This window comes from Elgaria multicarinata, chromosome 20 (genome assembly GCF_023053635.1).
Source record: "Elgaria multicarinata webbii isolate HBS135686 ecotype San Diego chromosome 20, rElgMul1.1.pri, whole genome shotgun sequence".
NCBI lineage: Eukaryota > Metazoa > Chordata > Lepidosauria > Squamata > Anguidae > Elgaria > Elgaria multicarinata.
Window position 1 is genome coordinate 11,505,461 of NC_086190.1, and position 27,572 is coordinate 11,533,032.

Sequence of the window (27,572 nt, forward strand, 5' to 3'; positions counted from 1 at the left end):
TTAAACCAAAGTCATTCTAATCAAGTAACTCGACGCAACCACAGAAAGCTGATTTATAAGATGTATCCTCATAGTACTCTGTATTTATTTTTCAGGCCAAAGAAGCATATACAAATGCAGGGGGTGGTGGGGGGAAGGAGGAGAGGAAGACACCATACACAGTAGAAGAGGCAGAGCAGGGATTTCAAGCACTCCTGGGAAACTATGATACAGCTAATTTAATGCCTCCGTGACTACTTTCCCCCCACCCACCCCAAATGCTTGTACCATTCCCCCATCCAATCCGTTTAACCAATAAAACCTCATTCCTTAGTAGCTGCAGTACAAAACAATTGCCCTCTACAACCAAAGCTACGTCTTTAGAGTTTCCTCTATGGTCACAGTCACTCCTTTCTCCATTGGGGGATGGGACTCCTTCACGTGCTCTGAATAACCTAATCATTGCTGCTAATAGAGCAACAAATAAAAGGAAAACCTCTCCTTGTGAGCTGCACAATATTTACAGGCCACGAGCAGACAATCCACGTACCGTCATTTCGTTCCATTTGAGATAACATGTAGTATGTAGCATACAATATAGTACGCCAGACAGATACAACAAAAATTCCTAAGGGAACGTACTGATTAAACACCACTGAACATTTAGGATATATGATTTAATTTTCAATAAAAACGTATGGCAAATGGGTCATGAGCAGCAATAATTGGCACTAATAAACGACACAAGAACCAAATATAAACGCTGGCACAACAAGATCGCTTATTAATAAGATTAAAGACCACTGTAAACAAATATCATTAGATTCCTTGATCAGATTCCATGACACAGTAACTGAAAAGGACATTATTATTATTATTAAAAAAACAACACCTTGCTAAAGAGTAAACAGGCACAAAAAATATTCTCCCCTTCCATTGCTAAGCTGAAAAATAAGCCAGATAATACTTATGTATTAGCATCAGCTCCTGCACAAAATACAATTTGACCATTAAACATATTGATTTAGTCTGATGTAGCATTGCAGTGCCATCCTATTTCTTCTCAGTATGACGACAGAATACACTAATTCATTTTAGGTTGCTTTTCAATATCTCAAAATTAACCAATTCACTAAACAATTTGGTGCAATAAGGAAAACGATACTCCCAGAATAAACAGGCCCAGACACACGTACCGTCAGGTTTTTTGGGATACATTTCCTTCATGAATCTCCTTTAGCAGCAGCATCACTCACTCTGCATACTCCTCTGTCTGATCTTCCCCCTAAAAAAAATCCCGTCACCTGGCAAGACCACGTCTTTTCAGGGCAATTTCCCCTCCAGTATTTCTCAGAGCTCTTTCAGCCACATCCCAGTACACGCAAGAGGCAGAAGCGAAATCTGTGTTTGTAGCAATCGTGGTAGCAAAGGAGGACTGTAGGCTAAGGCAACTAGATAACCAAAATGCTGACTTCTATTATCTATTGCACCACATGCACAGACATACTGCATCAATGGCCTCAGTTCATAACAATCGCAGTAAAAGGCACATAAAATCTACAGAAAAGAAATGCATTACTCACTGGGTTTTATTCTTTTGCTTCCTCAGCATGTAATTCTTTATGCTTTACAATGCAGTAGGTATGCAATGAGATTTCCCCCTTGTCCTTATTTCAATGCTGCTGCTGTTTGAATAGCACCAGACACCAGAAAGGGCGACAGGCAGAATCAGTCTGAATATTAAGAGCAAATATTTAATGGAAGCCTGGTTATGCTGTTCTCTCTCTTTCACATCTCTGCCTCATGTATCCAGGCACGGGTGGTACTGGCTCCCTTGGGAGGCTGTAGCTAGCAGCTGAGGCACAAACTAAAACATGGCATGGATGTCAAGGAGCCGATGACAGAAAGCACAAATATTCCTGTAATATAATGGAGATCTTCCTAATAAATATACATTAACGAGGCCACTGCAAGCGTCTGAAACCGAGAGCTATTGTTACAGCTCTGTTCAGACAGGTCATCAGGAGCTGCAAGCCAAGTGAAATCTCACAGTCGTCAACCATAGATTGCTTTTATAAATGATACTGCAGCTACATCAAGCTGTACTGTTGCCTCTCCAACCCCACAGGGCATAATACATTGCGAACTCAGTTCCCTTCTAACAAAGTCGAAGATAAAACTGTGCATGCTCTCTAATACCGAATGCCTCAACTATACTTTGCAATGTGGCTGAAAGTATTTCCTAAACGCTTAGTGCAGATAAATGTATTTTAGGCCCAAAGGCAAACAGGTGATGCTGATATCCAAAAGACATTGCTGCACTTCCTATCCATTAAGCAATCGGTATCCATGAAGCTGAATTAGGAAGCCCCAATATTCTCAGGCTTACCCCAAAGACAAGAATTCACATTTTGATCTGCAAACATATCATCCCTGATTAAAGAAATTGTCATGCACAGAACCTTTGGGGAAGACAGCATTTCCACACACGTGAGAATTCAGACAGGAAGTGGAGGGGCGGGATGCAGGCGAGGTCATTATGAGTTCAGAGGCTGAGCAATTGTGAAGACCTCTTTTACATTAGAATGCTGTTGCATGCAGGTGGATTCAGATGAGCGCATGAGTAAAGCCTGATTAAAATTTATTTTTTAAAAGCTGTAATATTTTTCTAGTTTCTGAACAGGATATAGTTCAATAAGTTTCATGAACACAATTTGGAGCCGCTGCTTGAGGAGAAACAGATGCAAAATAACCCTGTTGAAATAATGGCATACATTTAAAGCTCTACCCACAGGAACGCAGTCATCACATTTCCCCATGGAACCAAAGCAAAAGGCAACCATTAGAATTTATTCTAAAATCCTACTAATTTTTAAAAGCATTTATGAAAATAGCTCTACTACTTCCATGTATACCAAGCTTTGAAAGAGATTCAAACAGGCAGAATTATACTCTAAAAAATGTGACCAGAAATCAGTGTTAGGTTCATAAAACATTATAAAGTATTTTGTCATAACCTAATATGAACGAGACGTACATTCACAAAGCAGTGAGGAGGGACAATTCGCCCAACTGCTCTCTATTCAACTCATTCCAGAAAGTCCGTATTTTTGTACAATTGTAGAAAATTAGTCTGCACTAACAGATTGCTAATTTAAGTGGCAGCCTATTTTGAGTGAATAGGGAATTAAAATTTCTCACTCTTGTCCCTGGCAATAATTTCCAGGCATAGAAGTTTAAATATGGCTCACTGTAAACACCAGACAGAAGAACAAGTGAGAATTTTAAAATCAATTAAACCAATGTTTACACAAGATTTTAGAACTCTCAACTTCAGTTATTATATTCAGTGAGAAATATAGCAATGAAATCTAGCAAACACGTACTATATAGGTTTTTGTATTGATAAAGGCATACAGAATGAAATTATCGGGACACTTAAAATGCTAATGGTGACATTAATTGATGCTAGCTAATTTATATACAAACATTGCTCATATTGGTCATAATCCAAGTGCTTGTATCATTAAGAACTAATCCAAGCCAATATCGTTTATCGACTGGTAACAATATATAATACTGATTACAGCTAGCTCTCTCAGTACCAGGTTTCCTGGACAGTCCCATAGTTGCAGAAAACAATATGTATAGGATTAATTCATTATGTCTTGAGAAGTCAGATTTTAAGAAGTCACTCACTAACCGTATCCTAGTAGGCAGGCTTTTCAAACAACTCAAGTGTGATTAAACCTGACCACTAACACGGCAGTAGAGCGAGCATTCTACATACCAGTGAAGAACTAGGTCAACCGAGTTACATTAATCTATACAGATCTATAATTTATAATGCGACTGTCTAATCAAGACCCCTATGAGTTAATACTAAGCTAACTGTCTTTAACAAATCTATTTTCATTTCCACAATAAACTGACTTTACAACTAATACACTGTAAGTATAATATTTACATATTCTTATTTATTTATTACATATTTATACTGCCCAACAGCCGAGGCCCTCTGGTCAGTTCACAATTAAAACAAAGGACTATTATTTGTATCCCGCCTTTTGTCCAATGCTGGGCCTCAAGGCGGCCTTACAAGGCGCCTGTGAAGATGGTGGGACTAAAAGAAGGGCTTCTCCAGAAGATCTCAAAGCACAGGCAGGTGCATAAGGGAGAATACATTCTTTCAATTAACCTGGACCCGAGCCATAAAATTTAAAACTTCTTTAAAAAATTAAAATATATTGTTTTTAAAAGATATCACTAAAAACATTTAAAACTGACTGACATACTCACATGTTCAGAATATAAACTAACAGCAGCTACTTGCTGTCCCATAGAAAAGACCATGTGAATAAGTCTAATCTGGTCAGGTAATAATCCATAGAGGGATGGATGGTCTATATCCAAACCATAAAACATTAAGATCTGGACAGTGGCTTTCTAAAAAGCCATTTTTGGCAATCACATAGTAATATACAGAAATGCACTTGCATGTTTAACTGCTGGAACTGTTTTATTTACTACGATGGGGAGAAACTGGGACCTGTGAAAAAGCCTCACTGAGATTCTATTTATTTCTGAGCACGTAGTAAAAATGGCCATAGGTTTCTAGGTATTATTTGGTACCATGATGATTCAAGTACTCCATCTACATTACAAGAGCAGAATTCTAGATCCTTGGCTTTAAGAACTCCTGTTTGCTTGTTATTCTAAGATTCCAAAAGACAGACATAAAGGATGATATACGGGACAAGACGGTGCTTGAAGTCCCTGGGCCACTTTGGTGTAATATGTGGACTTTTAAGATCACCTTGGCTTGCATGAAAGTTTACCACACACTTCTATGTCAGGATACATGAACATGCCCCTATGTATTGAAAAATGCAAGCCAAACATCTTTATTCCAAGAAGCCTTTGGATTACTGTTATTGCTTCTTTTAAATTTTGTTTTAACTGTTTTTATTCTGTTTTTATTTTCATTTTACCTTGTATACCGCTCTGAATTTTTTCAATGGGGAGCAGTATATAAATATTTGCAACTAAGATTGTAGTGCCCGAATTTGCTTTCCTTTCCCCCCTCCTCCTCCTCCCTCCCAATCCCCTTTCCTTTTGTGTCATGTCTTTTAGATTGTAAGCCTGTGGGCAGAGACTGTCAAGAAATACTTTTGTAAGCCGCCGTGAGAGCCTTTTTTGGCTGAATGGCAGCATAAAAAATGCTTAAATAAATATTCTAAATAAATAAATATTCTAAATAAATAAATAAATAAACCCTGTAAGAGACACTGGCTGCGTTCGTACAACAGTCAACCCTGTGCTAATAATCAACTTCATGGACATTATCATGTCATCTTGGGTACAACCCTAAATAGCCATCTGTGGAGTTGACTATTGCCCACCCCAACCCCTCTCTGTCCTCCCCATCAAATAGTGGCGCTGGTTTCCATGAGAATCCCCCTTCATGCTGCGTTCCCCCACTGTCAGTACTCTGAGCTGCACTCTCCTCCTCCTGTTCCGATGGTGAGTAAAATCCCAAGTTCAAATCTCCTTTGGGTGCACAAAACTAGTCATGACGTTACATGGATACAGACGAAGTTGTTAACCAATTGTGAGATGCTGCATACATTTTTTTTTTACTTTAAAAAGAGAAAAGAGTACAAAATTCATGTATCACATTTTGTACTCAATGTGAGAAAGGTACATTGAATACTGATATTCAAAGTATCAATGACACAACACTACATTACAAGTCCATTGAAAGACACAAGCATCCTTTTCATAACAAAAATATTTTTAAGTATGATAAGATGGAGTTCCACCCCACGATGCACAAAAACGATAAAACCAACAATCCTGCATTCCAATACTTACGGTCTTCTCCTGGACATGGCATGCCTGGCTTTTCTGGAATGCTGGGAAAGACTGCAATAAAATTAAAATATACAATAAAAAATACATAATACGTATTTGTTGCTGAATGACATTTCTAGGAATTCACCATTTTAAACAAAAGCACTGAAAACAGATTACTTCCACAATTGCAGAACAGAGACTCAAAGACAGGACAATTTCTTGAAGACATTTTGCTTAGGACACAGCTGAATTGGACAACGGGGTTTCATAGGGTAGGTGAAGGTCCAATAATTGCAGATGGCAATAAAAAGTCAATACTATGGTGACCTAGGAAACGTTTGCAGAAACAACAGGCATTAAGTAGGGATTTACGGGGGGGGGGGGGGAAGCTACTTGAGAAAGGAGAGAGCTTTTCCAGGCACATGGGCATAAAAGAGGGAAAACCAAAACAAGAAGCAGATGAACTCGTACAATAAAGGTAACAGCAAAGCTAATGGGCAGAGGCAGCAGAAGAATTTGGACCAATTCATATGACCCATTTTTTACCATGTGAATGCTTTAGTTACATATATCCATTGGCCCCAATAGAGCTTACGGACCTTCCCAGCTGCACGTTGATAGGGTCAGGTCATGCTGAAGAGTGCTAAACACAAGGCTCAAATCCTTGATGTTTGTACAGGGAGCAACAGGGAATCAGTGCAAATATATTGGGGGGGGGATAGGAGCTGAGAGAGATTTAACAGCATTTCAGAAAGAAGATGGAAAGGAAGAGCAAGACCAGGCTTTTTGCCCCAAGCTTCTGAGAGTAAAGCTAGATGCTAACAGGATCCCAGGCAAAAAGGTCTGCTAAACTGTTGTATTTCTCAGAAAAGTTAAACTGAGATTCTCGGACAGCACAGCACTTGCCATGAATAATGAGCCCTTCATCTCGATGTTGACAGTACAAGCGGAACGCCTCTTCCAGTTCCATCTGGGATGAAATGGTACACGGATCCCCTACAAGAGAGAGAGAGAGAGAGAACACAAAGGCTGTGATCCAGAGAGGCACTTCCTCATGCACATGGGGGTGTAGCCCAGCCTTATTTACAAGCCAATTCTTCCTTGTAGTAGCAGCCTCTCCCACCTCAATGAGGGCTGCTTAAGCGATCCTTTAATATTCAAAGGGGGGCTTTTCAGAAGAAGAAGAGAGCTGTTGCTGGAAAGAAGGGATGAAAAGGTACACTGTGTACACAATATCACATATGGTACTGTGGATCCTAGCGATAGCCTCTCAGCTGTGCAATGAAGACTGGAATCCATAAATGGATCCACCACAGATGCCATGGCGACTGTCCCTCCCAACTCTGGATGAGAGCCGGTGTGGTGTAGTGGTTAGAGTGTTGGGCTGGAGCTTAAGAGATCTGGGTTCTAGTCCCCACTCGGCCATGAAGCTCACTGGATGACTTTGGGCCAGTCATTTATTCTCAGCCTAACCTACCTCACAGAGTTGTTGTGAGGATAAAATAGACAGGAGGATCTGGGGAGGCCATACAACACCCAAGTTGGATATTTCTCTCTTTTTGATGAAGCTTCCAGCTTTGACTAGCAGTTTACAACTTTAGAGGAACAGAGGAAGCATATTGAAATAGTAAACTTTCTTTGCACAGTCATTTAGCTTGTTCTTAAGCCTTCATTACAGCTGGCAGAAGAACCTTTGTAAAGCAAATGCTCAATGTTTTTTACAGCTTGAATCTTATGCATGTTTACGTAGAAGAAAGTCTCATTGAGTTCAGCTGACCTGATTCCAAAGGAAAGTGTGCAGGGATTACAATCTTAGAAGAATATGCTGTGTTTGTAATCAGGAATAGATAAGAACGGCTAGAACTGAATATAGCAGCCCCTCACTCCCTTTTTAACAGAGACCTTTATTCAAAATTTGGCTTGCATTCCTCATAATATGTTTGGGGAAATCTGAGAGACCTACATGTCAAAAACTTGCTTTTCTCACAAATCCTGAATAAACCAGAAACTCCATATTTTAACTTTTCTGAAGCTTGTGGGTGTAATTTCAGAGACCTAGCTTGAAAAACTGCACCTGAAAACTAGTAACCTATGAAAAATTATATCACAAGAAAGTCTTTAATATGCCATAGCACTCCTGCTTCTTCAAAAACTTGTAATTCATTCTTAACTTTTGTAATAATTTTGGGAGGGTATGGAATTAAAATAGGTGTCTTAGATGAAAAAACGCCACACTCCTCCACATTTTGGGAATTGTACAGCAAATGTAAAAGTTGTTTAGTATTCAGGCTTATAACAAATTATACTTAACTCGTTAGTAGCAGGAGGAAGATCATCCTTAAATGTACAGGGAATTAAACCAATAGCCAGGAAATTAATAATAAAGATATTTTTTTTAGTGTATTACCTAACCGAGATATATCTGATTTAATATAACTCGATTCAACTTGACAACACTGATAAATGTTTTTTAAAATACTTATAATATTGTTGGGAGTCATGGTAGGATTGAACTACACAGCTACCTAGAAAGAAATAATGGTTGGCTAATATGTCCAGCTGAATGCAACCAATGTAATAAGGCTAGAGACAGATCCAAGTAACTGCTTGACTGCAGTAGCTGGAGACTTGGGGAAGTGTTGAAAACGTGGGGGACACTGAGAAGTGTCAGTTCAACACTTAAAAACCAAGAGGATCACATCGAAAGGGGGGGGATACTACCCCACCTTTTGGGACACCTCGTCCTTTGGCTCCCCCCTCTATTTGAGATGCTTCCGAATTGCACAACTGGGTCCCTCCTTCCCCTTAGTATTATTTCTCCCCCAGTCCTTCACAATTGTGCACACTTTAGCCTATACAAACTCATCTAGTCAATTTCTTTGTATGTTACCTACTTCCCTTCCAGCTCTCTTTGACAGACAAGGAAATTGACCAGGAAAGACTAACATATCAGACAGTCATGAGATCACACTTGCAAAACACTGACAGAAAATAATAATAACCCCCTGCTCAATGCAGGAATCCACCCTAAAGCATATCTGACAGATGGTTGTCCAGCTGCCTCTTGAATGCCTCTAGGGTGGGAGAGCCCACAACCTCCTTAGGTCATGGGTTCCATTGTCATACTGCTCTGACAGTCAGGAAGTTTTTCCTGATGTCCAACCAGAATCTGGCTTCCTGTAACTTGAGCCCATTATTCCGTGTCCTGCACTATGGGAGGATTGAGAAGAGATCCTGGCCCTCCTCTGTGTGACAACCTTTTAAGTATTTGAAGAGTGCTCTCATGTCTCCCTCAATCTTCTCTTCTCCAGGCTAAACATGCCCAGTTCTTTCAGTCTCTCTTCATAGGGCTTTGTTTCCAGATCCCTGATCATCCTGGTTGCCCTCCTCTGAACACGCTCCAGCTTGTCTGTGTCTGTCTTGAATTGTGGTGCCCAGAACTGGACGCAATGCTCTAAGAGAGGCCTAACCAGGGCCGAATAGAGAGGAACCAGTACCTCACACGATTTGGAAGCTCTACTTCTATTAATGCAGCCCAAAATAGCATTTGCCTTTCTTGCAGCCATATCGCACTATTCAGCTTGTTATCTACATCAATTCCAAGATCCTTCTCATTTGTAGTATTGCTGAGCCAAGTATCCCCCATCTTGTAACTATGCACTTTAACTGTCCAGCTTAAGACTGTGACTAAATGTAGACTTTCTGGCTTCAACATTAAGCCAGCCCTTTTGTCTCCCCCAACCCTGTTTTGCTTAACATTCAGCCGGATGAAGAATTCTGGGGAATTCTGAAGGATGCAATATTTACAATATTTTGGTTGGTCCTAATAAAGATGTTGCCCTGCCATAGTTTTTGGAAATTTCCTTATGGACCAACATAGAATAGCAGAGTCGGAAGGGGCCTATAAGCTGGCTTCCTTTGCTTCTGAGTACCGATGTAATTGTCCGTATCTAGAGAGAAGCCAGCTCCATCGTAATGCTTTCTCCACCGACTTCCACATGGCAGTAGCCATTCTATCAGGCTTACAGTAAAGGGAGTGAAGGAAACCAGGGCTACTCCCATCAGCTCTGCTCAACTTGAACTGTTTCCATTCCAGCTGAGCTTTGTAAGCATTTTGTAACTAAGGTCTGGTGGCTGGGTTTGCTGTTTTCCTCCTACCTCTCAATTCGTTTTCCTTTTGTATCATGTCTTTTAGACTGTAAGCCTGGGGACAGGGACTGTCTTTTAATCATTTGGATAAGCAGCACCGGGAACCTTTTTGGCTGAAGAGTAGGGTAAAAATACATCAACTAAATATTACAGCAATGATACATTGCACCAACATCTCATCGTAGGACAATCTGACTATCCACAATCAGCAGGCTGTTCACAGTTGGTATCACTGCAAGATAAAGCCCTCTACGTTTTTCATAAATGCAGCTCATAACAATCCATACAGTAGAAAACAGACGTGAAAATAAAAGTTATCTAATGGACTATAAGAGCTGAGAAAACACTGATGAAGCACAAAGGGACGTAACTGTTTGCATACTAACAAAACCTTTCTTGTTATCCTCCCAGCATATTAAGAAAAAATATGCTAAGAAAAATAAGAACAGGTCATGCCGTTCTTGAGACCTTGAACCAACTGATAAGAATGTATAGTGGATAAGACTTCTTCGGCTGAAGATGAACACTTCTTTTAAAACAGCATGACTGCCTTACATCTGTCTTCTTGATCCATGGTTTAAGAGGAACCTTGCACAATCACTTTCATTGCATTTGTATGAGTTGAAAGGTACCTCAAAGGCCATCTAGTCTAAACCCCTTCTCAGTACAGGATCTACAATGCAGGATGCAATTACAGTATCCTTAAGCGACAGCCGTTCAGCCTCTGCTTAATTACCTCCAGCAAAGCAGAGCCGGCCACCTCCTGAGATCAACTGTTCCAGTCAAACAGCTCTTACCATTATGACGTTTACACCTAACGTTGGGCTGTAATCTACTTCCCTGTGATTTCCACCTGCCTGAATAGCAGAGAGCAAGGCACTCCATGTTCATTTGAAGACAGATTTAAAAGTCATGCCTTGATATTAATGTATGTAACATTGCAAGCATCCTATCACATTTGTACCCCTTCTTCCAAGGAGATCAGGATGTCGTACACAGGGGTTAACATACTAATCCACACTCAGTGGTTGAGTGCAGCATAATTTGAATGTGGGTTGTTTGTTGAACCGTGGATTATCATGTTGTCTGAATGTAGCCAGGGTAGCTTGTTAATCATGCAGTGTGGCTTGTTAAGCACCCTGATCAACCCTATCTGGACAGGGATAACCTAGCTTCACTTGTCCATACTTTGGTAACTTCCAAATTAGATTACTGCAATGCCCGCTACATGGGGCAGCCTTTGAAGACAGTCCGGAAGCTGCAGCTTGTGCAAAATGCGGCGGCCAGATTGATAGCTGGAACAGGGAGGTTTGAGCATATAACACTGATTCTGGCCCGCTTGCATTGGCTGCCTATATGTTTCCGAGCCCAATTCAAGGTGCTGGTTTTAACCTATAAAGCCCTACATGGCTTGGGACCGCAATACCTGATGGAACGCCTCTCCCAACATGAACCTACCCGAACACTGCGCTCAACATCTAAGGTCCTCCTCCGAGGGAAGCTCGGAGGATGGCAACAAGGGAGAAGGCCTTCTCAGTGGTGCCCCCCCGACTGTGGAATGATCTTTCCGATGAGGCTCGCCTGGCACCAACATTGTTATGTTTTCGGCGCCAGGTCAAGACTTTTCTCTTCTCCCAGGCATTTTAACAGCATTTAACAACGTTAAGTTTGTTTTTAATGGACCCCAGAATTGGGACTAATCCTTATATGAGCCAGGACAACTTCTTCCCTTTGGTTCTTGAGTGATACATTTGACCACAATCAAAGCACTGGTTTCAACTGAAGCAGTTTAGTTTTGGCCTGGCTTTCCCATAGTTCTCGCTGCTGGTCCTTCAACTTGGATTTTAAAAATTTAAAGTCCCTTGATGAAACTAATAATAATAATAATTTAAATGCAGAATGGGTTGCTATCCTGGCAAACCCTCTTTAAAACTGGAATACAAACTGTATTCCAGTTTGAATACATCGGGGGAACATAGTCAATCCACTCGACGGGTGCCCCAGAAATTTCAAACCTTTCCCCAGTTTTCTGGAAATAACCAAACAAACAAATAAATAAGACCATCATGCCTGGATCCAGATCCAGCTGAGAGCCCCCCTCCCTCCTGCTACCAACTGTTGCTGCTGAGGCCATCAGAGGGAAAGGAAACAGCAGCCGGGCATCCCTCCATCGTGTCTGCATCTGTATGAGGCTATTAGAGGGAGAGGAAGCGGCAGCCCTTCCACTATGTCCATGACATGCTGAACTTTGCAACTAAGAATGTAGTGCCTAATCTGTTTTTTTTCCTCCCCTCTCCCAAACCTCTTTCCTTTTGTGTCATTTTTTTTTTTAGATTATAAGCCTGTAGGCAAGGACTGTTTTAAGAATATTTTTGTAAGCCGCCTTGAGAGACTTTTTTGGCTAAAGGGCGGGATAAAAGTTCTATAATAAGTAAATAAATAGCTGTTGCCACAATTTTTAAGCATGACATCTTTTAAAATATTCTATAGAAGTCCTGAAGTACAGAAAAACAAGAGGCCACACAGAATGAACTTCCAAAGCAAATACTGCAATGACTCACCGTGAACAAGTGTTATTTTAGTGCTTTTAATGGCATGCCACTTCGGATACCTTTCATATCTGTCCACAGTAAATTAATGAGGAGCATCGCCCACAACTGCATCCAAATATTTAACCACTGAATAATGGACTAGTAGTCTGGAGAATATTTACTAATCAGCAAGGGGAGGAGACAGAAGAAGGGCAAAAGTTCTCTCCTCACATGTGCTATGCAAACAAATCACACTTATGTTCTATACAAACAAATCACATAACCAGTTTCTGCACGGTTCTGCTGTAGCATCATCTTGAAAGGAAGAACAAGACAAGCAGCCACAGAGTCATTACTGTACACAAAGGATTTGGAAGCGGTCTGTTTCTCTCAGTATCTGAAGCCCAGTCAACAGAGCCTACCTATTGGAGGTGGGACGGAGCACCCTGTTATGAGGGATTCAGAGAGTCTTGTTTTCAGATGCTTCAACAACAAATAATTCGACCAAACCATTCCACATCTGTGTTTGCTTATCTTTGAACAAAATTATTCTAAAATTCCCAACCAAGCAAGGGGCATCTATTGAATGCTGTGAACAGTATATAAAGGGATCTAGAGAAGTTTCATCTATTAAGCACTGCCTTAAAGTTCTATTAAGCACTGCCTTAAAGTTCAGATTAGGAAAGGCACATTGCTATTATATAATCACTAATCTGTCGCTAGTTTCTTCCAGTACTGCTAAACAGTTAGAGCAAGAAAGCTTCAACATCAGACTCATAGAATAGCAGAGTTGGAAGGGGCCTACAAGGCCATCGAGTCCAACCCCCTGCTCAATGCAGGAATCCACCCTTAATTTTCTTTTGACAAGAAATCCAGGCTATTTGGACCAGGGCCAGATTATCAAACAGGCTAACACGATCCTGGCCTAGGGGCTGTGGTTTTCATAATCTGACACTGGTGAAGTCCAATTTTTTTTCTCCTAAAAATTACCAGGTAAAGGAGCCTGTTTTACTGTCCTGGCCTAGGGGCCATGATTTTCATAATATGGTGCTGGTTTTGATTAGGATGCCAGTGATGAAGAAAGAAATAATTAAAATATAGGCTATGAACAGGCTTTGATTTGTACAACAGGAACAAAAGTGTATTAAGTGGGCTGCTGAAACCCCCAGCAAATTTCAAGCAGCCTGTGGGGGGGGGGGGAAGGTTTAAGAACTGATCTATTTAAGAACTGCATTGCTTCAAACTGGTAGAGCTTATAGTTAAAACCAAAACAAAACGCTATTAATAAAAGTGCCGTGTTAAGCAAGTCAGTAGACACTTTTCCCTGCAATGATAACTCAGAATTCCAGAGAATCCTTGCATACTCTTTGCAAGCTGCATGTTTTTGCCCACAGCCTGTTCGCTTGACTCAGCAGGAGGAGTTAAATTAACCTGGAACTGATAGCTTAGCATGTGGTCTGAACTGAGGCTCCTAGCTTACCCTGGTTGGCAATTCTGGTTTATAAAGGGTGCAACAAGCCAGGAATATGCTTTCAGTGGGTATTATACTTTTTTATTTATTTATTTATTTATTTATTTATTACATTTCTATACCACCCAATAGCTGGAGCTCTCTGAGCGGTTCACAAAAATTAAAACCATTCAAAGTATAAAACAACAGTATAAAACCATCATATAAAATACAATATAAAAGCTCAACCAGATAAAAACAGCAGCAGTACAAAATTACAAATGTAAAACACTAAGTTAAAATTTATTTATAGACTGTTAAAATGCTGGGAGAACAAAAAGGTCTTCATCTGGCATCTAAAAGCATATAATGTAGGTGCCAAGCGAGCCTCCTTAGGGAGCTCATTCCACAGCCAGGGTGCCACAGCAGAGAAGGCCCTCCTCCTGGTAGCCACCTGCCTCACTTCCTTTGGCAGGGGCTCATGGAGAAGGACCCCTGAGGATGATCTTAGGGTCAAGGCATGTACATATGAGATTACCCTTTAGATAAAGAGTATAATGTAGGCAAACCTCTCTAGGGAGCTCATTCCACAGCCAGGGTGCCACAGCAGAGAAGGCCCTCCTCCTGGTAGCCACCTGCCTCACTTCTTTTGGCAGGGGCTCATGGAGAAGGACCCCTGAGGATGACCTTGGGGTCCGGGCACAAGCACACTTCCTGAAAACGCATCCTCATAACAATTCTCCATCTCCCCCAACCCCCAAGTGCATGCACAGGCGTGATATTAGGCCATTACAAAGAAAGGGAGGCCTGCTTCCAATAAGAGTCCGGGAGGTGTGTACAGGCCTCTTATGACCCATAGCACTTTGATGTCTGCACATATAGAAGGGTGGGCAGGAGAAAGAGAATGTGCATGCGGGGAAGAATCACACCCACAGAATTTATAAAGTGAATTTATCTCTCACACAGAATTTGAGGGTATCGATTCAGTACATGAATTTTAAAATTGAAGCAAAATACAGTACAACCTTGATTATCTGTGCCTTATTCATACCAAAGCCATATTATTATTATTATCGATAGTAGTAGTAATAATAGTAGTATACCTTGATATCTACGAAGTCAAATTTTAAAACTTTCAATAATGTAGAATTAGAATTTGCCAACTTATAATCTCCAATCACATCTAGACAGTGCTGCAAAATGCATCAGAGAAATATTTGCAAAAAGCCTATTTACATGAGTCTGAAATACCTTCATTATCAATCCATTTAAGGGTAATTGGTTGCTCCTGCTGTAAATTGCACATTTCTCTCACTTCATCACAAAGTTCATCATAGTTCATAGATGCACCCAGATTTGTTATGAGGATATCCCTGAAAGAGATGAATTTATAGATTCAGTAGTTACAAGTATTGTCTTTAAATCACATGGCATTTGCAAAGACAGCCTGATTCAATGAGCATCCCTAGTGACTTCACATTTCAGGATCCCACAGACAGCTTTTATGACCCATCACAATACTTGCTGCATAGATAAATCAGTATAAGCAAATAATTTATTTATTTTATTATAGCACTTTTATCCCACCCTTTAGCCAAAAAAGGCTCTCAATGCAGCTTACAAAAATAATTCTTAGGACAGTCCCTGCCCATAGGCTTACAATAATAATAAAAAACATGACACAAAAGGAAAGGGGCTTGGGAGGGAGGAGGAAAAAAAAGAAACAAATTCAGGCACTAGACTCGTAGTTGCAAAGTTCAGCCGCTGCTTCCTCTCCCTCTCCCTCCAAAAGTCTCATACAGATCCAGGCATGATGGAGGGATGCCTGACCGCCACTTCCTTTCCCTCTGATGGCCTCAGCAGCAACAGTTGGTAGAAGGAGGGGGGGGGCTCTCAGCTAGAGTTGGACCCAGGCACTGCTTCCTTTCCCTCTGATGCTAGAGCTCAAAGGATTGCTGAGCTGTCTCACAGAACCCAACTAGACTATTATGTTCATTGGGCATTTGAGAAGTGGTTAGAGAAGTTTCCATAATAATTTTGCTTCCCTTTGAATCTTGTTGTAATGACGATTTTATTCATCCCTCCCTCCCCCACCAAAATAGCTATGAATCAGTTCACACATGGACACAACATATAGGTCTTAATGGCAATGGGGCATGGGAATAAGTTGCTGGTTCATGTGCCCTCCCTGCTACTACATGCATAAAAACGTACGTAAGAAGCTACCCTCAAGTGACTTTTACACAAGAGGGCAGATTACATGATTAGAACCAATACACATAGGCTCTGGGCTCATCTACACCAAGCAGGATATTCCACTATGAAAGTGGTATGAAAGAGGTATATAAAAGGCAGGAGCCACACTACTGCTTTATAGTGGTATTGAAGTGCACTGACAACTGCCGGGGCCCATTGACACATACCATATACCGCTGTCATAGTGTTATATCCTGCTTGGTGTAGATGCGTCATGGGCCCCAACAGTTGTCAGTACACTTCAGTACCACTATAAAGCAGTAGCGTATTACTGCTCGGCTTTCTCTAGAATTTCGTTTTGTAGACTAGAGCCCAGAAGATTTCCATGAAAACCATGCTTCTTTCTATTAGACAAGACAACAGACTGGTAGGTGGCTTCCATCATTCGAGATGCAGCTTTTTCCAGCCCTGCCTCCCCAGTTCCAAGACAAGGATGGGACCTACCCCAGCTAGAAATGTTCTGTCCACAAGGGGAGAAAACCAGCATTCACCAAGACAGTCTGTGAATCATCCAGAATTCTGAAGAAATTAAATCCTTTGCTACAGGTTCGTTAGTTCCTGTCCATATAAATCATCCTCTATTGGTTACACCCAGGGAGTGCAGCAGAAGACAGTGGAGGAGGAGGACTTCGCTGAGAAAGCTGGATGTCTACGTAGCAGATGTGGAGGTGGAACTCTGAACTCAACCATTTCTCAGCTATACATATTGTTTTCTTAAAAAATGTTTATATTGCTGTTATATACATTATCAACAATACGTTGAAGCTAGCTAAACCCTAGAGTAAATACTTATACCATCACTGCTTCCCAGTATTTGGAATATTTTAGACAAGGGTTTGATGACATTTTATTCCGTTGGAAAAATGCTGCCCTTCACTCAAGATTTAAGTCTGACTCCACCATGAGGTATAGCACTTGGAAGGTTAAGCATGTACTCTTAGTAAAAAACATTTCTCACATTCCTCAGCATTTTAGTCAACATTTAATTTAAGAGTTCAAAATCCTGTACATGACCAAACTAAATCAAGCAGCCCTTTACATAAAGGAAGATTACTTAAGGGTGACCAGCATGATCTCTTCTGCAACTTTAAGCAGCATCACACCCAAGATATACAAATATCCACCTTCCCAAGCTCCCATGGAGACACATTAACAATCATGAATGGTATGGTTCTCTCACACTTACATTACTGGCGATTCGTTTAATCAGATATCAAGGGTGTACTTTATCATAAATAGACAACTTAAATTATTTAGCACCTTCCTGAATAGTTCTTGACACTAATTTTGTTGTTTGATATCCATATCGTCTTGCAGTTTGACATGTTTGATCATACAGAAACAGGAATCCATTGTATACACAGGCATTCTGTCATGTTACATTTCATCCCACGATTTGTTAAACTGCTATTTAAGCAACTCTTCATGTATGATCAATAAAGCCAAACTGAGTAATTAGGGAAACCTACAATGAAGACATCAGCTTTACCCCCTTTCCCACTGAGGACAATGGTAGACAATGCATACACTCTTGTTATGTGAGGTTTTACACTGAACCCATTTTACAGCAGATTGATCTAAGAAAACGTTGCCCAGAGTTAAGAATGGAATCGTTATTTTAAACAAGGAAAACTAAGTAATTTCTCACACTGACATTTGGAGTTATTTGAAATTATAATTAAAGTATGCCATGAAGATTTTAATAATGTTGTAGGGACGAAGTTTGTCAACTACCATCAACCATCAAAAATGTATGTCATTACCTAACCGGACTGACAATTCAGTCAACCCTAAGTTTAGGACAAACAACAGGGTGTTCTTAAGGGAACTTTCATATGAGAGTCTTACTGCACAACTTTAATTTACTCAGAAGTAATTCCATGGAGTTTAATGGAACATAGACTCAAACTAATGACAGGTGCAAAGGATTCCAACCTTAAATAGTTTTTGCCATTAATGCAGGTAGAAATAGTGCACTAACAAGAATGTATATTCTGTTTTAAAACTGCTCTGTCATTTCTATCCCATATTAAGAACGTTCACATGGCAGAAATTATGTGAATGAGAGGCTCCCACATTCTTTTAATGTTAAGATTTGCATAAGATTTGCCATGCCATAATCGTAAGCGCATAGAATGAGGTGTATGAATAGCCATCTGAGTGCAGAGTGCAACATGGCGTTATTCTGCTGCACCATTACATCGGATTCAGAGACAGATCTTGCAGCACAAATCTCTCAGAAAATCTCGCAGATATCCAGTCCTATTGCACTGGCTGTTCTACCTACCCAGCTGTATGTATTGCTCAAGTACAAGGTGCTGAACCTTTAACAGCCCAAGAAGCTCTCAAGGAGGAGTGCATTCCAGTGGTGGGTGGGACCAAAGGGGCGAGGCCGACATACAAATAAACCCAGCATACTTGAATTTAAAGCTCTTAGTGCTAGTAACTAATGGCTTCTCTAAACAAGCTATTTATACCATGCTCATGACTGGCCATTCACAGAAGTTTGTGGGTCAATTTCATGAGGTTGTCAACAAACAGGACATCTCCCGTGGTCCGTCTGTCCCCCGATACTGTTTTTTTTAAAAATCAGAGATAAACTGGAATAAACCCTTTAAACCTTTAATGTTGTGGAATTGGCAGTGTGAAAGGCTGGCATTGCACTATGAACTTGCTGAGGAAGGATTTTCCCTGCTATTGGAGGGAGAAGAGGGTAAAATGCCTCCCTGCAACAAAAGGAGGCAGATCTGATTACCCCACCCCACCAAGAACACCCCTTTAAGTTCAAGGGGCCTTACTCCAAATTAAGTGTGCCACAGGGACAGAGGGTTCTATTACGACCACAAGAACAAGATCCTTCATTACACTACATTATAGTTGTGCTAGGTTTAAGTCCAATATGATTTTTTAAATTATTTTTCTTCTTTCTGTTAGTTTGTGCTAGTAGTCTACTCAGAAGTAAGTCCCATTGTGTTCAATGGGGCTTAATCCCAAGTAAGTGTGCCGAGGGTTGCAGATTTAAAGCAGACAAAAACAAGACTCCTCACCCTCCCTGTTCCTTTGACACATGCCAGGGAGGGAAGGAGGTACTTCCTCAATTCAAACACGTCTGCCATTTAAAGGAGCCCTGAGAAATAGCAGGATCTTCTGCTTTGTCACCCCTCTCCTCTCGTGTAATGCAGTCCAGATCAGTCGCACTAAAGAACCAGGAAGCACAACAGCCCCAGGTAAACTATGTGATTTCCTTTAAAGTAGAGATGCTTTAAGCCTTAGAAGAAGAATTCTAAGGCACAAGAGGAAGGAAATCATCAAATCATCAACTGTCGGAGGAAACGGAGCATGGCCATCTGAAGAACCAGATTGGGAGACTTGAGCTTCTGCACCCCTGCTTTAGAATAATCTAGTAAAAATGTCAAGGAATGAATTAACTTAACTCTTCCATCTTTTTTTATTATTCTACGTTTGTAAAAACCCAGCTTAATGTAGAAGTTCAGAACAAACACTCCAGGTGCAAAGAACCAAACAATACTGCACAGGTCAAGTGCAATGTTGTTTTGTACTCTGCACCTGGAGTGTTTGTTCTGCATTTGTTCATTAGGAACCTTGCTGTTTTTGTACAGCTTAATAGACAACATGTTAATTTCAGGATACAGAAATTGTGCCACCGAAAACCAGTTACAGGATGTCTCTCCAAAATTGATGGAGCATGTCTGGTGGACTACATGCTTGTTTTCTCACTGATATATGTTATGAATAGGAGCCACACCATTCCCTGCTTCCAAGTCCTGTTGACAGTTTATGTGTCAATTTCTTCAAGAGTGCCATTGACCATATTCTATCTAGGGAGTTTTCACTAGCTGTCTCTCTCGCGCTCTCACAAACACACACACACACGGACATTGACTCTCTGAACTGCGAGTTGGCTTGAACCCGGTGTGCAATGAGTTGGGGCAGCTCAATTTTTTTATTTTTAAAAAACTGGAGGAAATCGCAATTTGCACAAAATCACGGCTATAAATAGCACAATTTGTGGCTGCAATTTTGCAGAAATTGCGGTTTGAGCAAATATTTATAGCTCTGACATTGCGCAAGTCATAACATATGCAAACCCTCACCCCCTGATAAAGTTCCTGAGTTTTGGGAACTGACCCATGGCTTGGCTTGCAAGTGTGAGCAGGGGTCGGTGGAAACCATGGGGATCCGGCAGGCCCCCAAAGAGCCAGATTTCCCCATAACAGACAACTCTAATTCTATCTTCTTTCTGATAGTCCATCACTTGTTTTCCAGTAGGTTGCCACATCCAAACAAGTAGCTTCCAGTAAGAGCCGTAAATTGACAATAAAAACACAGCTCCACAAGAATCAACTGTGATTTGTTATTCCATTAAGAATTTGAAGTACTTTCCAATCCTCCTCCACCTTGACCTCTCTAAATTCTATATGGCTTGTACCCCTCCCTGATTTCTTTCCAACTGGCTTCATTCAAGACTGCAAGACACACATATTTTGCCCCAAACCACCATGCAAACAGCACCAGTATTTCCTCCCAAATATCACAATGCCAAAACCACAGATTTGGGGAATTGATAAAAGCATATGTAAACAAAAGAACATCCGATTAGTTATCAGTACAAAGATGTAGTGTGGTCAAAACACAAGATCTGAAAGAAATGAACAGACAGCAAGCAGAATGCAATGCAAAAAACAAACATAAATAAAACAAAAAACACCTTAATATCACTTACCCATTATAATGAGTTTTTACTCTAATGAAGTCTCTCTTCATATTCATTTTTGATCCCATTCTACTAGGCATGGTACTGACACAGTAATCAAAGTGGATGATATGTTTTGGGTTTATAGACTTGTCTTCCAAATCATTTAAGAGAGATGGAGAGTTGTAATACATGAGCAGGTGAAGTTTCCATACTGATTCTTCCAAAGTAATACTTCATCAGTCTGCATACAAAGGGGAAAAAAGGTATAAACGAGCAAAGCAAACAAATAATTGGAAAACAGAACAGATACTGCGCTAAACTAGTGCAAACAATAAACATTCACACAAAAAGTCAAACTAATCAATGGGACAATTAATGTTCATGGGTTTTTTTCAGTTAAAAAAGGCTAAAGTTTCATGAAAGCTGCTTACAATCACCTAGTGCATATAAAAAATCAATATTCTGAAATGTCGGGCAACTCATTTAAAACAGGCCAAAATCAATTTAAACTATATTCTAGGATAAAAGTTGTATCAGAAAGAAAACCAGGTAAGGTTTTGGCCAGTAATATTAGCCACCACTGCTTGTAAAACCGAATCTTAACAAATTTGCTGACCTGATTTGACACCTTCACTTCCAAGCACAAGTATTGTTAAACTTCTTACAAAATGTGGGCAGAGTGGAAAAATAACTTGTGCTTTATCTTTCTTCTCTTCCAGGTCTGCAAACAACGTTCAACATGCTATCACAAAACCATTTGCTTTCCTTTGTTATGAAAAGGGAAATTAGAAATAATATATCCAAACTACATAAAGTAGACTAATGTGTGCAAAAAGCAAGGGGTGAGTCCAGCCTTCTTGTTAAGAGTGAGAAGTGACAAGACAGCTCACTGTGTTTTTCCCCTACATCGATCATTTTCTATAAAGTCAAAGTGCAATAGAATGGCCAATGAGCCATCAGACTGTACAATGCCCCTTCTTAGCTTTCCCTCTAGCAGTTATGTATGTAAGATAAGACTTCACCCTGTGAATCAGCTGACAGTGTATTAATGTTCTCTTACTACACACAATTTGATCACAACTGCAGCTTTGAAAGCGTTCTTCATTCCATTTATGAGCCCTGATAAACAGCATGATATACATGTTAAAGTATTTGGACAGAGGGTGGGAATTCACCCTTCAGATAAAAGAATATGTTGCAAGTCATCTCCGCTGTGATGTTAGCAAGTACTCTGGGCAGACATACACTCCATTCAGGAAGCAGAACTTCATAGGTACAATTCTGTCCCCACTCTACCTGAGATAAAAGTACATTTAGGGTGACGTGTAGAAATCTTTAGTTTCTTTCTACCACATCATAATCACAGCTATAAAGCACTAGACTGTTTTAAGAAACGTCTCAGACGGACAAGACATGCCTTCAATGTGGAGCTGTCAACCAAGTGCAGCAGTAAAAGTTTTCTGCTAAAAGACCACTAAAGTCATAGAACCTCTCATTCCATAGGGGACGTTAAGCCCCATCCTCAGCTGTCAGACCTCACACTGACCTGCTGCTCCTGCAGATATGACACCCAAACAATGAGGTAGATTCTCTCAGAGTTTTTTCCAGGACAAATATTTCCAAACCTCTGACCCGTCACCCTTGAGCTTTTTCTCAACTTTCCTTAACTCCTTCTCCCTTTATAAGATAGCTGAGAGGACCAGTTTTTCAGGGAATTCCACTGCCCGCCCCATCAAAAATATGCTGTCCTTTTCCTGGAACTCTCCAAACTCACAACACAGTTTTATACATGTTTACTTAGAAGTAAGTGCCACTGTGTTTAGTAGATGTTACTCTTAGGTAAGTTTGCTGCCTAAGACCCCTTCCAATTTTCTGTCAAGTGTTACTGTCAAGTGCCCAATAGCTCATTCTCCCAACTGACACAAAAATATTCATTAGTCAACACACCCGTGTTCTCTTCACATTACCCCAACATGAAATCAAACTGCTCCCTAAATACCCAACTCTTGACCAACATCCCCAGAGAGATACACACCCATCAACTTACTTCTCACTACCTTCTCAGACCCATTAGGATCAAGTAACTGAAACAATTGCACATTCTTCCCATTTATCCTACGTCCATTTCCTCTTTCTTAAATTGCAATCCCCATGGGGCAGGGAATTCTCTTATGCTTTGTAGATGGATAACACTATATAAATATTATAGTACTAGCAACTCACCTCAACTCTCACTCTCCTGTTCCTCACTACCTTAGACCTACTCCCAAGTAATGAGGTGACTAACCGGACACAAATATTTTCCCAATTCTGCCTTCCCCCCACCTCCCGTGTCTACTTCTAGATTTAGTGCCCGCTGGGGCAAGGATCTCTCATCCCATTCTTAGTAAATTCCATGGAAATTGAAATAAGAATAATAGCTGCAATCCATCTCGCTCTCTTTTAGTCCTGCCCCTTGGCTACCCACCACCGTAAACTCTCTCAGTGTGTGTGGTGGGGGGCTTCTTCTGACACAAAATCGGGGGATCCTTCCTCTGCCACAAAACCCCACTCAACTTCTTCTTTTCACCCCCAGCAAAAGATTATTTTTTATTTATTTATTTAAGGATTTTTATGCCGCCATTCAGCCAAAAAAGGCTCTCACGGCGGCTTACAAAAGTATTTGACAGTCCCTGCCCACAGGCTTACAATCTAAAAGACATGACACAAAAGGAAAGGGGATTGGGAGGGAGGAGGAGGAGGAGGGGGGGGGAAAGGAAAGCAAATTCAGGCACTACAATCTTAGTTGCAAAGATTACCCTGTATACTATTCTTAGATTGCAAGCCCCTCAGGGCAGGGACCTGTCCTCCCCTTCTTTGCAAAGTTCCCTGCACACAGAAAACACTATAATGATAACAAATTCAAAAGCCATACAAATTAACAATATGCAAGGATAAATGGCAATAATAATTGACACTCTCACTCTCTCACACACACAATCTTTGCTCTTCTCGACTGTGTGTGTGTGTGTGTGTGTGTGAGAGAGAGAGAGAGAGAGAATGTTTCGTGGGGGGGGGTGTCCCTTCTTCTGACACAAAATCGGGGGATCCTTCCTCTGCCACAAAACCCCACTCAACTTCTTCTTTTCACCCCCAGCAAAAGATTTTTTTATTTATTTATTTAAGGATTTTTATGCCGCCATTCAGCCAAAAAAGGCTCTCACGGCAGCTTACAAAAGTATTTGACAGTCCCTGCCCACAGGCTTACAATCTAAAAGACATGACACAAAAGGAAAGGGGATTGGGAGGGAGGAGGAGGAGGAGGGGGGGGGGGGAAAGGAAAGCAAATTAAGGCACTACAATCTTAGTTGCAAAGATTACCCTGTATACTATTCTTAGATTGCAAGCCCCTCAGGGCAGGGACCTGTCCTCCCCTTCTTTGCAAAGTTCCCTGCACACAGAAAACACTATAATGATAACAAATTCAAAAGCCATACAAATTAACAATATGCAAGGATAAATGACAATAATTGACACTCTCACTCTCTCACACACACAATCTTTGCTCTTCTCGACTGAGTGTGTGTGTGTGTGTGTGTGTGTGTGTGAGAGAGAGAGAGAGAGAGAGAGAGAGAGAGAGAATGTTTCGTGGGGGGGGTGTCCCTTCTTCTGACACAAAATCGGGGGATCCTTCCTCTGCCACAAAACCCCACTCAACTTCTTCTTTTCACCCCCAGCAAAAGATTTATTTATTTATTTATTTAAGGATTTTTATGCCGCCATTCAGCCAAAAAAGGCTATCACGGCGGCTTACAAAAGTATTTCTTGACAGTCCCTGCCCACAGGCTTACAATCTAAAAGACATGACACAAAAGGAAAGGGGATTGGGAGGGAGGAGGAGGAGGAGGGGGAAAAGGAAAGCAAATTCAGGCACTACAATCTTAGTTGCAAAGATTACCCTGTATACTATTCTTAGATTGCAAGCCCCTCAGGGCAGGGACCTGTCCTCCCCTTCTTTGCAAAGTTCCCTGCACATAGAAAACACTATAATGATAAGAAATTCAAAAGCCATACAAATTAACACTATGCAAGGATAAATGGCAATAATAATTGACACTCTCACTCTCTCTCACACACACTCTTTGCTCCTCTCGACTGTGTGTGTGTGTGTGTGAGAGAGAGACAGAGAGGGAGTGTTTCGTGGGGGGGGGGTCCCTTCTTCTGACACAAAAACCCCCTCCCCTCCCAATCCAAAAAACTCCCCTATCTCTAAACTACCCCCCACAACTCGCCTCCTCAGAAGGGGCTCACCTTTTTGTCCCCCCACCACTCTGTGTCCAGCCCACTTTAGGGAGCCTCTTCTCCAGGTTCTTTTCCTTCCCCCCCCCCAAACTTTTAAGGGGAGGCTCGACCCCGACTCGAACTCTTCCTCCGCTTCCAACTCTTTCCTCCCTCAGGTCTGACGCCTCTCGCCCTCCTCTTTCCCCACCCCGCGGAAGTTTACTCCAACTTCCGAAGCGAAGGGAAAGGGAGGCGAGCGGGGCGGGGGGGTGTCAGAGTCCTTCGCCCGCCCCTTCCTGAGGCGAACTACACGACCCGCCGACACTCCTCCTCCCAACATGGCGGACGCCAACCAGCGAGGGATTTATTTCTCTCTCCCCACCTACCCCCACACTCCGGCAGCCAATGAGATCGCTTCCCGGCGGAGGGCCCCTCCTCCCGTACCTGCCGGCCTATTGTAAACCGCCGCCGGGAGGCCTTACCTGGAGCCCATCCCCGCCCCGCCCACAGGGTCCGAGATGGACCAATGGCGCGCAGGCCTGGGTCGTTACCTGGCGGAAAGGAACGTCAGCGGCGTGGCGGGGGAGAGGAGGAGGAGCGGCTTAGGGAGCCAATGGGGAAAAAAGAGAGGGAAGGAGAGACACCTGCAGCCAATAGGGAAGGGAGGGGCGGGGACCAGTGGCTAGTCTGCCTGGCAACAAGAAGGGCCCGGGTGGTTTAAAGAGGCAACAAGGAAAGAGTTTTCTGTGGTGTGGGACGGGGGAGAGCCAGGTTCAAATCCTCCACTCACCTGTGAAGGTGGCTTTGGTCCAGTTATTTATTTATCTATTACATTTATATACCGCCCCATAGCCGAAGCTCTCTGGGCGGTTTACAAAAGTTAAAAACAGTAAACATTTTTTAAAAATTGTTTTATTATGATTTTATTAGAATGTAAGCCTATGCGGCAGGGTCTTGCTATTTACTGTTTTACTCTGTACAGAACCATGTACATTGATGGTGCTATATAAATAATAATAATAATAATAATAATAATAATAATAAAAGTATACAAAATAGGCACCCTTGGCCTAACCTACCTCTCAGGGTTGTTGTGAGAGTAAAATGAGGGGACAACTAAGTGTGTTAGACTGAGGTACTCTAAGGAACGGATTTTGATTTCTGGCATTCAGAAATAGCTTGAAAGGAGGAAAAGAGGGGTGACACAGCTGCTCTGTCCTTTTAAGTTAGGGGTGGGAAACCTGTCCAACTCCAGATGTTGGACTACAATTCCCATCATCCCCAGCCAGCATAGCCAATGGTCAGAAATGGCAAGAGTTCCAACAGCGTCTGGAAGGCCCCAGGATTCCCCATATGTGTTTTTGGGACACGTTATGATATGTGGTTTTTAATCTGTCTATATCAGCAAGTTTTAAGCACTTTAAAAATGACAAATAATAAGTGTGTCTCTAATAAAGAGGATGGAATCCCTCAAAAGAAAAGAAGTCTGCCTTAAGAACCTGAAGAACAGAAGCAGTTTTCCCAGGTGTTTCAGGACAGGTGGCTTAGATTTCCCGAAATGGTCTGTGCAGAAGTTAGAGAGGGGGGAGGGAATTAGATAATCTGTACAAGCCAATGCCTCTTTATGAAAAAAAAAATACTGTTGAGGAAAGCTTTAGGGAGCTGACACAGTTGAATCATCCATCCATCTAGCAAAATATTGTGTACTATTAACTGGCAGGAGATCTCCAGGATTTCAGACACATGTCTTTCTTAGCTATATCTGGCGATGCTGGAGATTGAATCTGTGACCTTTGCATACAAAGCTTGAATTCCACTATTGAGGTATGAATGGTCTTAATGAGCAGAAGAAAATTCCAGACAACTCCTAGCTCTGCCAAGCAAAAGACATTGTGCATAATTCCATCTTTTCCTCCTTTTTTGTGTAGAAAGAAAAAAGACATAAGTGATAGGAAAATACGGGAGGGTTTATTTATTTATTACATTTATATACCACCCCATAGCCAAAGCTCTCTGGGCGGTTTACAAAAGTTAAAAACAGTAAAAAAAGTATACAAAATTTAAAACCATCAAAAACATAGAAACAACAGTTACATCTGGAACCCCTGTAAATTTCAATAAAAGCATCATCTGGAAGCACTCCCAAGTCAAACCAGTACCTCCTATGCTGACTGGCAGGGGCTGTCCAGGGTTTGAAGCAGGGGTCTTTCCCCATCCCTAGCTTGAGATGGAAGGGATTAAAGCTGAGATTTACTGCAGGTGTTCTACCATCAAACTACAGTGCCTTTTCTGTTTATAGGATCCCTCCAAGGTTTTGCAGCATCTTTTACTGTGTGTGATGTGGGGAAAGCAAATCCAGGAGATAATAAAAATA

The 27,572-nt window shown here is 41.3% G+C and overlaps 1 protein-coding gene across 3 annotated transcripts in view; it reads right to left on the reverse strand.

The window, feature by feature from the left end:
• Positions 1-25,514, reverse strand: part of PRKCZ (protein kinase C zeta) — a 112,169-nt gene extending 86,655 nt beyond the window's left edge. Inside the window, exons 1-5 of one of the 3 annotated variants that reach the window (XM_063145526.1) lie at positions 25,229-25,514; positions 20,966-21,179; positions 15,217-15,338; positions 6,742-6,831; positions 5,854-5,904 (exon numbers count right to left, since the gene is read on the reverse strand). In XM_063145526.1, the coding sequence (XP_063001596.1) occupies positions 5,854-5,904; positions 6,742-6,831; positions 15,217-15,338; positions 20,966-21,129 (427 nt within the window). In that variant the 5' untranslated portion in view covers positions 21,130-21,179; positions 25,229-25,514. Of the gene's footprint in view, positions 1-1,175; positions 1,315-5,853; positions 5,905-6,741; positions 6,832-15,216; positions 15,339-20,965; positions 21,180-25,228 lie in introns of those variants that run through there. The other 2 variants (XM_063145525.1, XM_063145527.1) reach the window with 2 other exon arrangements.
• Between the last annotated feature and the right edge of the window lie 2,058 nt (positions 25,515-27,572).